Source organism: Pseudonaja textilis, chromosome 5 (assembly GCF_049901715.1).
Source record: "Pseudonaja textilis isolate UNSWEBS1 chromosome 5, rPseTex1.2, whole genome shotgun sequence".
NCBI classification, from domain to species: Eukaryota; Metazoa; Chordata; class Lepidosauria; order Squamata; family Elapidae; genus Pseudonaja; species Pseudonaja textilis.
Genome location: NC_141994.1, coordinates 19617742 through 19632263, shown reverse-complemented (window position 1 = coordinate 19632263; position 14522 = coordinate 19617742). Strand labels below are relative to the sequence as shown.

The 14522-nt window shown below is 41.3% G+C and overlaps 2 protein-coding genes across 2 annotated transcripts in view; both read right to left on the bottom strand.

Moving 5' to 3' along the window:
* CCDC91 (coiled-coil domain containing 91) overlaps positions 1 to 14522 on the bottom strand; it is a 539477-nt gene that overhangs the window by 366572 nt on the left and 158383 nt on the right. The gene's annotated exons all lie outside the window — the stretch shown is intronic.
* MRPS35 (mitochondrial ribosomal protein S35) lies at positions 1066 to 13664 on the bottom strand. Its single transcript, XM_026702136.2, has 8 exons — positions 13514 to 13664; positions 13339 to 13415; positions 10166 to 10333; positions 8804 to 8864; positions 7685 to 7824; positions 6585 to 6694; positions 6081 to 6150; positions 1066 to 1416 (listed from the first exon to the last, which is right to left on the bottom strand). The coding sequence occupies exons 1-8, from the start codon at positions 13584 to 13586 to the stop codon at positions 1141 to 1143; spliced, it is 975 nt and encodes a 324-aa protein (XP_026557921.2). The 5' UTR covers positions 13587 to 13664; the 3' UTR covers positions 1066 to 1140.

Here is a 14522-nt window from a genome sequence, read left to right as displayed (position 1 = left end):
TCTATCTATCTATCTATCTATCTATCTATCTATCTATCTATCTATCTATGTATCATCTATCTTATCTATCTATCTATCTATCTATCTATCTATCTATCTATCTATCTATCTATCTAATGCACAAGGATTAATTGTACAGAGGTTATAAAATAAAGTTGAAAATAAGGTCCCACAAACTGTCGAGGATGAAACTGTTCTTAATTGTTTTCTGATTTTTCTTTCTACTTTTCTGCTAGCTCCATTCAGTTGCCAAGACTCCACCCTGCAAGGGATTATGGGGTCGTTTAAAGGAGATGATAATGATTGGGGTAATTTGACAAACCACAAAACCTCAATAGCAGAAACTCAGCAGAAAAATTGTGATGTAGTTACAAATGCAATACATTTCGTTCACGGCCAAGAATCACTTTCCCAAAGGCACTGGGAAATAGGTCCCATGAAGTTTTCAACCACCAATATTCATTTTGGACCATCAATTTAATCTCTAGTAATTGCTTTAATCTAATCTCTAGGAATACAAAGGAACTAGTTGGATGAATGGAATCCTTAGGGCGCCCTTTACTTCTGCATGGTTTCCAGAGACAATGCTATTCTGATTTCATCTTGAACGCCTGCAAAATATTGCAAAATGATTGCATGATTATAATACAATCATTTCAATTGAGTTTTGAAGGCCAGATACGAATTTTGTTCTTTCAAGATGATTCAACAAGGGGAAATAATGAAGAGGAGGACAGGCAATAGGTGGTTAAGAATGTTGGTGTACGACTGCAACAGGAACTGGGTCTCAATATTCTTTCAATTCCCTTGACTTTTTTTTTTTTTTTTTTGCACAAATTCTGGGAGTTTTGGCAAAATGAATTCAGACCATTTGCAAGATTGAGCTGAATCCTATAAGCCACCCAGAGTAGCCACATGGCAGGATGGGTGGCAAAAATATTTAATAAATAATATTCACAGCTTTGAATTAAAACTATGTTCTAGTTGTTGATTTTTCTGGGTGAAGTGCATTGGGGAGCAGTGGAAGAGGAGGTGAAAGATGATGACTTTCATTTTGCAACTGGATATTAAAAAATGTCTTTATTGGGGCTACGCCCATCAGTACATATACAGCATTCCACAAATTAACTGCTTATATTATCACAAGCTCTGGATATTTAACAGTCTCTTAACCGAGTTTTTATACGCCAAAAGGTTCTTCTCTGTTTCCCCTTCATTTTTCAAGAGAACCACGGACTTCTTGTAATCCTGCATCACCTCAGAGGCAAGAAGTTCCTCTCTGCTCACTTCTTCAGCTTTCTCAGCTGCCCTTATTTGAAGCAATGTCTTTAAAGCGTTTCTTTCGGAAACACTGTTCTCCCAGACGTACTCCAGCATATCTGCTTCTGTGATTTCTTTTTCCCACGGTTCCATTTTCTGAGAAACAAAACGAAAACATCATCAGTGAGAAAAACCTGAAAGATCAGAAATGTGGTCCGTGCAAACTCCAGGCATTTAAGGTACCATGTTTCTCCCAAAAGGCGCCCAGGTCTTATTTTCTTTTGACATCCCCCCACCCGCCCCATAAAAAAACCAGCTAGGCCTTCTTTGGGGAGGGTTCTAATTATTGGCTCACCTCGGGGCGCTGGCACCGACAGCCCTGCCCAGCAGGAGCCCACTGCTGGCCCACTTCTTCAGCAGCCGCTTGCCGCCACTCGCACGCATCGCCCCGGCCTCCGTTTCGCCTTCAGGTGCCTTCCAGAAATTTCTCTGCAGCCGATAATAGACCGGAGCTCTATGATCGGATGCAGAGGGTTTTCCGAAGGCATCCTGGAAGCTGAGGCGATACGTGCGAATGGCGGCAAGCGGTCGCAGAAGGCGGAGAGGCAGGTGTCGGGGTGTGCGAGGCCTGGTAAGTAGAGCAGCTCCACCCCACCCACCACCCACCCTTTTTTACCTGTGTGCCTTGTCCCACCTCCTGCACCCTGGGGTGGGCGGGGTCTTAATTGGGGCTAATTTTGTGGGTGGGGCTTAATTTGAGTGCATGTGCTCAAAAACGTGATAGGGCTTCTTTTCAAGGTGAGTCGTCTTTTTTGGAGAAACACGGTAGCACCTTCCAAAGAGCCTGGGGCTCCTCCGAAGCTAAGCAGAAGTTCAATAAAGGTGAGTAAACCTGCTCTGAAAATTGACTGTCCTTCTCAATTTCACCCATGAATGGAAAGTCCTGTGTCCCCAAAACCTGTGTAATGTTCTAAACTTTGGCAGCAGGATTTTTTTAAAAAAAATCTTGACTAAATAGCCCTCTTAGAAAGTCAGAAATGCTCTGTTCCCTTGGGAAGTACTGCAGAAAAGGAAGACCAAATCATGTTCAATGGCTTGTAGGATTTGAGTGGGATGTCTCTGCTGCTTAACCTGTAATGAAAATGCCGTACGCTACTTTTTAAAGAAAGAGTAGTGGTCTTTTCTTCCCAAAGGCTTGACAACCTGCCCTTCCACCACACTGTGTTGGTTTTCATGAGTTGGGGTAATGATGGCAGTACATTTCCAATTACTTTACTCATTTGGAACTCATAAGAGCCTCCGATGATATTTAATTCCAGCATGACTTAACAATGTCCCAAAGGTGCTTCAGTTCAGAGCTGGAAGAAGATTCTTGGATGAGAAGCGAAACATCTTCAAGGAAAAACAAAGTAAAGTTTTCTATTATTTCAAAGAAAGTCCAGTTGCCTCTTTAAAAAGAATCTTTGGGACAATCATGACCTGGAGGACTGAGAATCTCCACAGATATGACTAACGATGTTTCTTTGTGGTTCTGATTCTAGCCAGCTGGCTTCTAGAGTTGTTGGTGAGCTCTGTGATGTATCCCAGATATATGTTATTTGTTAAAATATGAACGAAGAAAAAAGTAGAAAGATAGAATTCCTTACTATAGGAACATATTAGAACCTGGATGGTCAAGGAACAATTGGACCCGATGGCCATAGAATCTAACTTCCATCACAGCCTTTAACCGATGCCAATGAAAAGCTGCAGTTCAGCTTTCAAATGAAGAAATCTATGAGAAGCCCCAATATCTATGCCACAGAGGTGCAACTTCCACTCAAATCCTATTACTCCTATGCCAGTATTTTCCTTTACTGAAGGAAGTTGTTTAACAGGCATCTTTCTTTGAAACAATGTGGCATATCTGTTCTCACTTCCTTTGATATTCATCTTCTGTAAATTTAAGACTTCCAAGCTGCCAGATCATCTGCAGAGTAAACGGACTCCTACAAATGTCTACAAGACCTCTAGGCGTGCAAAAACCGACCTCTGCCACTTGGTGGCAGTAAATGTTACGTTTTAATGTTTCAGGACTTTGAGTCACACTTCAGCCCTTTCAAAAACTGCAAAGGTGAATTGTTGTACAGTTTCCACACAGGATGGTTGGTTTATAGTAAGAACTAAACTACTAAGTTGAAAAACAAGAGCGCCTTGTGATAAACAAATGTTTACCTGGTCAAAAAAGTCTGCATGGGACTCACCCAATGGGACTAACAAAAAAGTCCCATTAGGAAAAAGTAACTAAGAATCTAAGACTAGATTGAAATTGATTCAAACTGCCTGAATGGAGAAACATCAGCTTCCTTACAATCTTTTAATCTCCTTCATTTTGAGTTAGTGATACACGACTCTTCTCTTTGTTTAAAAGAACCTGAACAGACTATGGTTGCCAACAGTTCTTAAAAACTTTTCAGGTTGTATGTAAACGAAGTTCAAGTGAAAATGATTTAAGATGCCACCAAAAACAAAAAAAATGGCATAACTTTCTTGGCTATCTAATAAGACTCATTAGGGCTTATTTTCCAGTTACGTCTTCAACTGAAGCTCTCTTTCACTAAAATGGAGACACTGTTAGCTGCTCTGAAATTTGTTTTGCTTGTCTCCTAAGTGATCCGGCCTGACGGTGGATCATTAAATGATCTTTCCATAATTTAGATTCCAAAAAATAACACTTCTGAACGCCATCTAGAAACTTAAAGTACCACCCATCCCTTCGAGCTCACTGGTCTTATTTTTTCAAAGTACAAAAACTCAAAAATCCATGTCCAATTTAGAAATGGGAGGGAGGCATTTTAGGAAGACTCTTGCTCCTTGAAAGAATTCAGTCCAACTCCACATCATAGCACAACTTCTAAAACAAATACAGTAGTTTGGATTTAGAATTTTGTGATGCACTCAAGTGACTTTATTGTTTTGCCCTGAATTTGGCTGTTTTTAAATTTATTTTTATGCTTGCAGGTCCCTGACAGGCAGAATCCAATTATTTCAACAAAATAGTATTTTTCTTTTGGTTACTGTTTGCTTCTATGCCATACTGCCTCCCATTGTATCTATAAATGCAATTTATTTGCTAGTCTTTTCCATAAGAGGGAACTCCAGCTATTAAGCTTGCCAACTGGCAAACCTACTGGGAAAACATAGGTGTCCGTTCCTTAACTATGAAGTCAAAATGACAAAATAAGCAACAATAACATCATGATGCAAGTGTTACCCTTTCATGCTTGTGTGGTAACATCACATACAAGTACATAAGATGGAGAGTCTGGGTCCTTATGCACCTGTCAATACTGCTCCTCTTCTCCAGTGAACCCCAAGGACAGATGAGCATTATTCAACTGCATTAAGATTAGAAACAAAAATGGAAAGATCTGTCCTCCCCTCCAAGTGATTGTGACCAGGGCAACCAATGGTGATCTAATATCAGGGTTTATTCTCAAACACGGTCACTGCTTTCACATCTTCCCATGGAGTTTTACATCGCAGGTATTTTTTTAAAAAATCTTGCGTTTTACTCAACCTAATGAGTTTTATGGCCAATCAATGATTTAAATGGCATCTTTTCTGTTTCTCTCCTACACTACAATCCAGATAGGACAAATAGCTTGCTTGGGGAGGAACATCTCTAAAACCCAGGGGATAAAAACAGAATATTTAGAGCTGCGCAAAGTTATTAAAAAATGTGGTTTCCTTTTGAGGGATCACCAATGAGAAAGAGAAAGCAGTGGGTTGCAGAAACTCATTAATTTCTCATGAAATCAAAGACAATTACAACTGATGAGGCCATTAAGTATTCATGTGGAAGCTGAAAGGTAATAAAAGGGCAAGAGACTTGGGTGTACTCAATACACACTAAGCACCCACCTATCATATACCCAAGTCTTCCATCACTGGGTAATACTAGAGCCAAGCGCACATGTGCTACTCTGGAATTAGTAACCTCAATGTTGAGCTTCCAGTGTAGAATCACTGTTTGAATGCTGCAGAAAGGTAAGTAGACTGCCGTGCATTGGTAATGAGGGAAACTTCATTATCTAAAGCTTTGAAAATGCTAAAACATTTAATTAGCACAGACTACACAGTAATCCAATCCATGCTTGCAAGCAGCACCATTGAAGCAATTCTGGCATTTTACAGCAGGAGGTTTTCACACCGCTTTCTAGGTATTTGCGAATCCAGACTCTGTGAGGACGAGGTTAGCCAAAACACGCAGGAGCAGGGTCTCTTTTTTGTGCACAGGGAATGCGACACATTTCAAAAGACCCCATTTTAGGGCTCCACATTGGGCTCACAAACCCTGCTTCCTCATCAGTCATGGATAGGATAGGATAGGATAAGAATTTAGAATAGAAATACAAAAGTAGGAAAGGAGTGGAGTGGAGTGGAGTGGAGTGGAGTGGAGTGGAATGGAATGGAATGGAATGGAATGGAATGGAATGGAATGGAATAGAATAGAATAGAATAGAATAGAATAGAATAGAATAGAATAGAATAGAATAGAATAGAATAGAATAGAACAGAACAGAACAGAAAGGAATGGAACAGAATAAGAATTTAGAATAGAACAGAATAAGATAGAACAGAACAAAACAGAACATAATTCTTTATTGGCCAAGTGTGATTGGACACACAAAGAATTTGTCTCCAGTGTTTATAAGCTCTCACTGTACATATAAACAACAAAGTGACAAGTCATAGATCATAAATCATAAGGTACAATCATAAGTGTTAAAACTAGCAAGTACTTTAACAATACATAATCAATAAGCAAATATTCTTACCCATGATTCATGGAATAAAACAGTTAGAAGGTACATTGCATAATCATAGTTTTGCTTTCTTAGAGGACATCTGAAAAACAAAAACATATATAGCAATAGCACTTACTTATATACCGCTTCTCAGTGCTTTTAGAAACCCCTCTAAGCCTTTTATCAGAATCAGCCTATTCCCCCCAACAATCGGGGTCCTCATTTTACCGACCTCAGAAGGATGGAAGGCAGTGTCAGCCTTGAATTTGGTTCTAACCACTGTGCCACCGGGGCTCGAAAAGAAGAAAAATATAACCATTCCAAATTCCAGTGTTCCCAACCCGCACCAAATTGAGCAACCCCATGTTATAGCATATGAATAATACGTTAAGTCTGTTTGCCAGTCTTCAAATAAAATTGAATCCGAGAAGTCACATTTGTGCACCTACAACAGGTTACCAATCATAAAAAAATAGTTTGGTTGGGCAGTGGAGTTAAACAATGCTGGTTTGGGCCAAGAGGAAGCTGCCTTACCTGTCTGTTGTGATAGTAACAGTATCTGTGTTTCCACAGTATCGCTCTCCAACAAGTTTGATGAACTTCTTCCTTGCATGGTCATCCAAGTTGAGACTTGACAGTTTAACCTGGGGGCAGTTGACAAGGGGAATCAAACTATTAACAACTTTGATAGTAGAAGATCAAAAGAGTAACTGCATTAAAACACATAAAGTATCTATTTACAAATCAGAGGTAGATGCTGAATGGTCCCACAGAGACAAACGTATTTGCAACCTTCTGATGAATAGGGAAGCCAGAATCACTTAAGAATTGTGTTACTAACTTCACTGCAATGATTCACAGAACAACTGTGGCACAAAGAATATGTAAAACGTGGGGGCAAGGATTCACTTAACAACCATCTCACTTAGCAACAGAAACATTGGGCTCAACTGTGGTCATTAAGTCCAGGTCTCCCTGTAATGAAGGAAAGAACCAAGAGAAGGAGGCAACGAATAAAGGGAGGGGAGGAAGAGAACAGCTGGGCTCTGAAGGGCTAAAGAGGCCTCACCTGAATCAGCAAGAGCCTGTACAGAGGATTTATTTATCTGTGGCACTTATGTCTCCCGCCACTCTGTCCTAATTAAATATGTTGCCGTTTGTGCTTTATTTGCTTTGATGCATTTGTAACTTTCTTGGTAGAACAACAACAAAAAGGTACAAAGTTAAAATGCTGAAAACCAAATCAAGCAGAAATCACAACATTGCTGACACTGAAAAGATCCAGGAAAGGAAGAAAAAGGCTCTAGAAAGCACCCTAGGGAATAATAAATACTTTCCGGTAGCTTTGCAGTCTGCGGGCTTTTAAAATCATTTTTTTTAAAGTAAATTGTTTTATAAGCAACTTAGAAGGGGGGATGTAGTGGGGGGAGGGAGGAAGAATGGGGACAAATAGCAGAGTAGCAGCAAGAGGTATGTCCTTTTTCTCAGCACACTTTCTGTCTTCCCAAAATATTTATTCTGTACCCCTCCCCCATACAGGATTAACAATATCACGTTTGTGCATCTTGCAGTCAAAGGAGCTGATTCCATTTTAGGAAGCCTAATTCTCCCCACCACCACCACCCTTCACTTACTTTCAGGGTCACCACTCTTGCTTTCGGATTACGAAGAGATGGCCCCGCTGAAACGTAGTCACTTGTGCCGATTTCAATGGGGAAGTGCTGCAAACATTTCTCGTCGTTATCCAAGGCAGAGGGCCACTCTGTGCAGAAGTCTGGAATGCCCGTGATGGAAGGAAAGCACAGGCATAATTTTAGCCGTGGTCATTATTACACAGAACCACAAACTACACTCAATGAGGGCTAATGTCATTCCCAATAAACCCTAATGCAGCATACAATTTGTTGGTGGGGTTATAAAAAAACTGAAAAGAAAATAAAGGTCCGAAGGACGTTCTCTATGTCCAATATAGAAACATATAGACACCCCCAAGGTGTCTTCTAAATCTTACTCTAATCCTTACTTTTATTCTGCTTATTCTCTTATATTAACAACGGGTTCACCTGAACTGGGGCGAACCCGTTAATATTATGGCCGGTTCGGCGAACCGCAAATCCCACCCCTGGCTGGCCCCACCCAGGAATCCCCATTTTGGATCCCAGGTAAGTGCAGGGCCCACGCAGAGGCTTGGGGAGGGTGAAAAACAGGCCTCCGTTTTCACCCTCCCAGAGGCTTGGGGAAGGCCTCCAGAGCCCGGGGAGGGTGAAAACGCTCCCCCCTCCGTGGTGCAAAAGGCCAACTAGACCACGCCCACCCAGCAACCAAGCAGAGAACCCATTGTTAAACTTTTTGAATCTATCTATCTATCTATCTATCTATCTATCTATCTATCTATCTATCTATCTATCTATCTATTTCTATCTACTATCTACCTCTACCTACCTATCTGTCTATGGTATCGTCTACCTAAATAGCAGCACAACCACATGCTACGCATCTCAGTCCTGAGCTATGAATGATCTCTGTTCTGACAAAGAGCACTTCATATTTCTATCCCAAAAGTCACTCGTTTAAATAGAAGTGATTTATTAAAGATTCATTTTTTTCTTATACATCCTTTGTATAGTAAAACCTATTGCAACCTTGGAAGTACCGCATTTTATTTAACATAAGCCAGATCTTAAACAGCTAGCTGTTTCCTGGCGTCTCTGCTACGCTTCATTTTTGGAAAAAAAAAAAAGGTTAAGACTGACCTTTCAAAGCAGCGCAGTGTTTCTTGATGGCAACTGGGGTCAGATGCAAGAAATTGGGGATCTGAAACAAGTATGTCTCATTAAAATCAGCCAATGAGCTTGCTTGCCCTCAGAGGTGTACAGAGGGAGTGGGGCTGATTCCGTGCCTCCTTCAGGATGCAAGCACAACCCCTGCAGCCGTCCAGGAGACTCTGGCTGCTCCGTTAACTTCTTCCCTCCCACCTCTTAATCTGTTTATAATTACTGAATGGCTCAAGTGGGCGCCTCTTTGCACACTCTGGTTTCAGCTAGATTAGAGCAATTGTTCTCAACTTTACCCAATTTCATGTGTGTGGACTTTGTAGCACAGAACTTTTGTAGCACAGAACTTCTGTAACACAGAACAGTATTTTCCATCCCATAGTTGGGTAGACCAGGTTGCCCTGATAGACTGGTCTCACTGGGAAAAAAAAAACACTTAACCTCTCTCCAGCATAGCCGACAAAATGAGGAGAACCCATGGCTTAGAGGTTAATACTTCTACCTAATATGCACGTAGCCTGGGTTCGAATCCCAGAAAGGATTTTAGCTAGCTGACGAGAGCTAAACAGCTTGAAATAGATCTATATTGGTCTCCCTTTATTTCTGTCAGTAAAATACATATTCAACACAAAACTTCATGTTTCGCTTCTTAGGGGCTCAGACTTGAAAGACTGCAGCAGGATCCCTTTGGATTCCCCTAACATCCTGAGGAACCACCTTACAGAATCAAATCTCCAGGTTCCCTCTTGATCTGAGGAAAACTCCCTCTGCTCAGGGTGCAAATCTAACCTCTGGCTGTCAATTAATGATTCAATGTCATGCCTGTAATTCACAGACATGTCTTCAGCCTGTCATGTCCTCAATGGAAGTTTTTAAAGATTATTATGTTTAGATTCTATTTCTCCTACAAAGACTCTAGCTGGCTGTCTCTCTGATCATAAGGAACAGGAAGGAAGTTGATTTGAGTGCAGCTGGTTCAAAGTAACTAAGTTTTAAAGCTGGGTCTTCAGATTAAATTCATGTGGTATTAAGTTTTTTTTCCAATGGCAATTCAAGTAGAACCAACTCCTGTCACAAACCCTCCAAACAATTTAAAGGGACAAGCCTCCAGCTTTTCTCACCCAAGCAGAACTACTCAGTTAATCCAGATTACAGCCCAGAATGGTTAATTCCTAAATCAGTGTTAATACTTGCAATAAATTTACAGTTATCTTAAAGAATCTTAAGATAAAGGTATTTCAAATATCATTGCAATAGTTGTGTTCTAAGGATTTGCTCTGCCAGTATGCTTACTAAAAGACCCAGGATATGGATGTTGATGTAGTCAGCCCTGAATCTCACCTTCAAAAGTTCTAAGTTGCCTTCTTTTTCAAGAGGTGCACCTCCTTTGACTGGGTAGCCCATCCTAATGGGAAGTGGCACGGCAGAAGGTTTAAAAGAAGCTGCAGTTGGATAGACACTTGTCCAATCCTGATCTGGTTCCATCTTCTCCGATCTTGGCGTAGTGCCCTAACGGACATTGCAGAACAAAAATCTCAGTAAGACACAGGTTCAAATATCTGCCTCACTTACTTACACAGACATTAATCATGATTTTTAGTTGAAATTATTTTCTCTTTTCCTGAGGATTTTTTTCGAACTACACAAAAATTCAATTTTGGGGTTATTAATCAGTGCATAAAGGACTCACATCATTTTCCCAGCAGGAAAAGCGTCCTGTTTGGATTATTTGGCTGCAGCACAAGCATTTTGTGGCTAGAATATTAGCATTGTGCCCACTCCAATTGGGCTCTTGTGTCTGGTTGTGATAAAGTTACACAGGCCACTTTTTCTTTTTGGTAATCAACAATAACTTCTGCCTAAGGGGCAAAGTACCCAGAAAGGGCAACCCAGGGACTTATAATCGCTATGTGCTTAGAGTTCAAAGCATTGTTAGAGACCCCAAACCCACTTTACAGTATGTTTCTGTTGCTTCCCTTTGGGAGGAGGTTTCAAAGTATTTCTTGCAAGACTTTTAGATTCTGTAACAGCTTTATTCCCTACGCCATCCATCTGGTAAACTTGCAAGATTCATTTAGCTCTCCATGTACATGTATACATCAGAACTAGACGGTGTTGTTTCTCTGTGTCATATATGTGGGTATATGCATGATTTTGTATTTATTATTTTTGTCATGTTTATGCAGTATAAATTGAAGGTGGTAACCCTTTAAGAGCTGTATGCAACACAATTTCATTTTAATGTATGCCGATTAGTGTACATTCAAAGTGACAATAAACTTATTCTAAGTCTAAAACTTGGCTTGGCTAACAAAGACTGCAAAAACTTGTAACTGATTTTGTCAAGTGCAGTATAAGCACTCACCAGGGAGTGGGGAAAAAACCCTCTGATGATATTGTTTAAAACTTCAAAACATAAGAAAGGCTCTTGAGCAGAGGTCTTCAAACTTGACAGCTTTAGGGCCTGTGGACTTCAACTCCCAGAATTCCTCCTCCAGTCAGGTTAGCTCAGAAATTCTGGGAATTGAAATCCACAAGTCTTTTTATCACAGGGATGCTGCAACAGTCATGTGAAAAAATGGTTATAGGTCTTTTTTTTTTCCATGCTGTAACTTTGAATGGTCACTAAATGAACTGTTGTAAGTTGAGGACTACCTGGAATTTGGCCAGTTGTTTCAGGCCCTGCTTATCTTTAAGCTGAGCCAGTCTTGTCAGAAAGAAGGCCTGCTGTTCTTTTTGCCTTTTATTCTTCTCCCATCACCATTCCCTATTTGAATATGTTTTTAAAAGCTCCACCGACTTTATAGGAAAATGGCAGCTCTGGGGGTGGGAGCGGGGAGGGGGAGAGCCAAACCCAGTTCCCGAATGAACCCAACATTTTAGAAAGACTCCAAAGCTCAGGTTTGAAAGAGGGATCAAATAAGCCATCTATATCAAAAGTGAACAGCCCCCTCTCAACAGAAGGGGAGGGATATGATATCATCTATCTCCAATCTACAACACAGTCCTTTCATCAGTTCCAAGAAGGCTCTCTACACCCATTTGAACTACTCAGGTGACCCTGAAGACACAGATAAACCTCCAAGTAGCCTCAAGGACTCTCCAAAGAGAATGCAAATGACCAGCTGTTTGCAAGGAGTATAAATCCATTCCCCACCATCCAGTCAGAGTTGAAGAAGTTTCTTGGATGATGTAGAAAGTTAGCACCCACCCCTCCTAGAAGAATGAAGTATTTTAAGAAATATCAAAAAGGCAGAATATTATATTTCCCTGGATGAGAAAAGGAGAAACGTGTTTCTAAAGACAGAAATGAGCCACAATTCCCTGCCCCCAAGCTGAGGCCAGGTTTTAGAAATGCAGATTTGGTAATCCATTCAAGACCGGATATTTTGAACAAAGGCAGAACGGTAGGATTAGCACTCACTCAAGGTCCAAACCAGGGCAAAGCCATTGAGACCCAATAGGAATTGTCCAAAGAACACAAGCCTCTTCATTACAGCATCACCCTCCAAGTTTCAACCAAACTTGACTTCAAGATAAATATGACCCTTGCATAGCCCCATGGCAATCTGACAGCAACCAATAGGATATATGCCCTTGCCCCAGGAACAGGAAGCTCAAGGGCAAGGCCCAAGAGAGGGTATAAATACCACTCTCTCTCCACTCCAGGGATCCCACATGGTCCTGTCCATCAATAAAACATCTTTCCAATCAGCTTCTATGTCTTTTTCCCTGCTTGGAACTGAACCCAGATAGATATTTCTTCCAAGAATTCCTTCAATTCTGTTATTGATTCTTGCTTTTGAATGTGCCTCAGTGTTGATTTTAATTCTAAGAGATTTGTTTCTTTTAGCTGTTAATTCTTGGGGGGGCACAAACTGTTAGTATTTTAATTTTTCAAACAAGAAAACAAACAAACCTTAAAGTGCTCTTAAAACTATCAGTCAAGGACAGGGTGCAAAAAAACAAAAAACACCCCAATTACCTCTACATATTTGACCAATTACAACAAGCTACATATAAGGGCAAATTATAACTAATAGTTATCATTTTCATTGTCATTGTTATGAGTATTACTGTTATCATTATAATTATCATTGTTAGCAATGTTATTACTTTTACTACCATTATTACTGTCATTGTCATTATTATTGCTGTTATTACTATTGTTATTGCCACTATTATTGTTGTTGTTCTTGTTATCTTTAATACTTTTGGCGTGTGACCATAATAAACGTTGAATTAAATTGAAAAATAAAAAAGTTGCCTCTTGAAAAAAGCACCTTGGGGACAACCATATCCTGGATGACTGAGAATCTCCACAGACACTGCAAAACTTAATTCAGGTCCATTTTTTTTTTTTTTGCATTTAACGGTTTTTTTAAAAACCGTTTTAAAGCCAGCGGGGGGGGGGGGGTGATGAGGAGAACAGCCAGCCCCGCCCCTTGGCGACGGGAGTATGAGCCACGGGAGGACACCCCTCCCTCCCCTCCGATAGGGCGCAAGGGACTTACGTAGATCAACTCCTTCTGGGCTCGACGTTCAGCCAGGGTCTCTTTCAGGGTGCCTCTCCTCTGCGGCTGCGCCGCGCCTGAAAGACAAACGGACGATATGGGGCGACTGGGCTTCCTTCCTTCCTCGCCATGCCGAGAGGGAAGGAGGGAAACCGGCCCTTGACTTTCGGCCTACCTCCCAAGCTGGCGTATCCGGCCGAGCTCGGCCACCGCCAGTGCACCAAGCATCTCCGCCAGGCCAGCGCCATCTTTCCGCACCCCCGGCGCAGCGGATGATGACGTAACCGCAGCGGCCGCGCAGAGAGATGACCTCAACTTGCGGCCAATGGCGCTCAGGGTGGCCCGTAGCGTTACTTGATATGCCTGCGACGGGAGTGTGGGTGGGTTTCCTCTAATGACGTCGTACAGGAATTCTGGGAGTTGAAGTCCGCGCGTATCATGAAAGCCGCCTGAGGTTGACGGGCGCTGCTCCGAGGATGCGCCCGTTCTTACGGCAAGTCCAGTGGGCGCTGTGGGCATTGCACCCGAAGGAGAGCGAGGGGGTTGGCGAGCAGGCAGAAGCCCACAAGGGCAGCCGAGATTTCCTGCCTGGAAATCAATCAAACAGCATACAGCTGGAAGGGACCTTGGAGCTCTTCTAGTCCAACCCCCTGGTCAAGCAAGAGATCCTATATACCGGGGGTCCCCAAACTTGCCAAGTCTAGGACTTGTGGACTTCAACTCCCAGAATTCCTCAGCCAGCCATGCTGTCTCGGGAATTCTGGGAGTTGAAGTCCACAAGTCTTAAAGTTGCCAAGTTTGAACACCCATTTCAGACAAGTGGCTGTCTATTCATAAAATATTCGTAAATAAATCACTTTTTAATGAATGTGACTAAATGAATCCAATCGAATTTATAAATGATTTATAAAATATTTCTTTTTATTCATTTTATGAATATTTTCATATTTTTATGAATTCATAATCATAAAAGAGTGGTTTCAAAGAAGGATTACAGTCAGAAGAAAACTAAAGAGCAGAATGTGTGGAATTGCCAGGTCATTATTTAAGGGAGCAGAACATATATGGATGGTCAAATATGACTAATCCATGGGTGTGTGTATTTTGAACATGGATGATCTTATAGTACAAGGGCCTTCAAACTTGGCAAGTTTAAGATTTGTGGACTTCAACTCCCAGAATTC

Excerpts from the sequence above, each read along its gene's own strand:
- MRPS35 (XM_026702136.2), bottom strand. The coding sequence starts at position 13,586 with ATGGCGCTGGCCTGGCGGAGATGCTTGGTGCACTGGCGGTGGCCGAGC. Across the intron at positions 10,334-13,338 it reads CCCAGAAGGAGTTGATCTAC|GGCACTACGCCAAGATCGGA; the intron begins GTAAGTCCCTTG and ends AATGTCCGTTAG. Across the intron at positions 6,695-7,684 it reads CAAGAGTGGTGACCCTGAAA|GTTAAACTGTCAAGTCTCAA; the intron begins GTAAGTGAAGGG and ends AACTGCCCCCAG.